This window comes from Telopea speciosissima, unplaced genomic scaffold (assembly GCF_018873765.1).
Source record: "Telopea speciosissima isolate NSW1024214 ecotype Mountain lineage unplaced genomic scaffold, Tspe_v1 Tspe_v1.0205, whole genome shotgun sequence".
Taxonomy (NCBI): domain Eukaryota; kingdom Viridiplantae; phylum Streptophyta; class Magnoliopsida; order Proteales; family Proteaceae; genus Telopea; species Telopea speciosissima.
This window is the reverse complement of record NW_025317541.1, coordinates 22821-23861: the sequence shown is the minus strand read 5'-3', so window position 1 is coordinate 23861 and position 1041 is coordinate 22821. Positions and strand designations below refer to the sequence as shown.

Here is a 1041-nt window from a genome sequence, read left to right as displayed (position 1 = left end):
GATGTCATTCCTAAGTTGGCTTTTTGTGCTTCAGTTTACCATATTTGGTGGGAAAGAAATCAGCGTCTCTTTAGCAATACTTCAAGGACCTTTGACAGAATTTTCCAAGATATAAAGTTCGATGTTGTCACTAAAGGTTCTTACCCCCCTGTTGTGGCTGCTAGTAACTCAAGGAATCAGTTCTTGGTTGAGAAGTGGGGGATTCAAGTTAATTGGACTGTTTCGGTTCCTAAAGCTTGTTCTTGGTTTACTCCTTCAGCCCATATGGTAGCGCTCCATTGTGATGGGTCTTTGAGCGCGGACAGAACTGCATATGGAGGATTTATTCGTCATGCCACTGGAGATCCTATTCTGGCCTATGTGGGTAAAGGGTGGGAGACTTCAGTGCTTAGCATGGAGTTATTAGCTATTCACAGAGGGGTGGCCTTGTGCTTGGAGAGGGATCTTCAAAGTGTTTCGATTAGATCTGATTCGAAGTTGGCAGTGGATATCATTACTGGTGCGGTCAGCAACCCTTGGAGCGTGTATGTTTTGAAGTGCCAGATTAGGTCTCTCCTGACCCAGTTGACTCACCTTGAAGTGAGACATGTTTGGAGGGAACTGAACCAGCCGGCAGATTTTGTTGCCTCCAACGACAGTGGGGATGGGGAAACTATTATTTATCCCCCGGACTTTCCTGAAGACCTGATGAGGCTGATTCACGATGATACTGATAGGAAGACCTACTTTAGGATTCCGTGATTGGGGTGGGTCTTGCCTTTTCTTTGTATTTCCGAGGGGTCTGTCCTCGGGGGGTGTGGGGCCTCTTCCTCTCCCTTAGGTCTGTCTAAGGGGTGGTAATTGGCTGCCTTCTTTTGTTTCTTCTTTTTTCGTTCTATACACTTACATATTACCTATAAAAAAAAAGATACTTTTTAAAAAATTCCAAACCCAAAAAAGTACAGAAATGTCCACAAATAACCCCAAATGACCCACCCAGTCTGGTTTAAACCGAAAATGAACATATGCCAAAATAGGAATCGATTCGAAGGTCACGACCCT

At 44.5% G+C, this 1041-nt stretch overlaps 1 protein-coding gene across 1 annotated transcript; it reads left to right on the top strand.

Annotated features, from left to right (window-relative positions):
• Positions 1-264: 264 nt before the first annotated feature.
• Positions 265-741, top strand: LOC122647839. Its single transcript, XM_043841140.1, has one exon. The coding sequence runs from the start codon at positions 265-267 to the stop codon at positions 739-741; it is 477 nt and encodes a 158-aa protein (XP_043697075.1).
• Positions 742-1041: the final 300 nt, after the last annotated feature.

Coding starts and splice junctions, on each gene's coding strand:
- LOC122647839 (XM_043841140.1), top strand. CDS start 265: ATGGTAGCGCTCCATTGTGATGGGTCTTTGAGCGCGGACAGAACTGCA.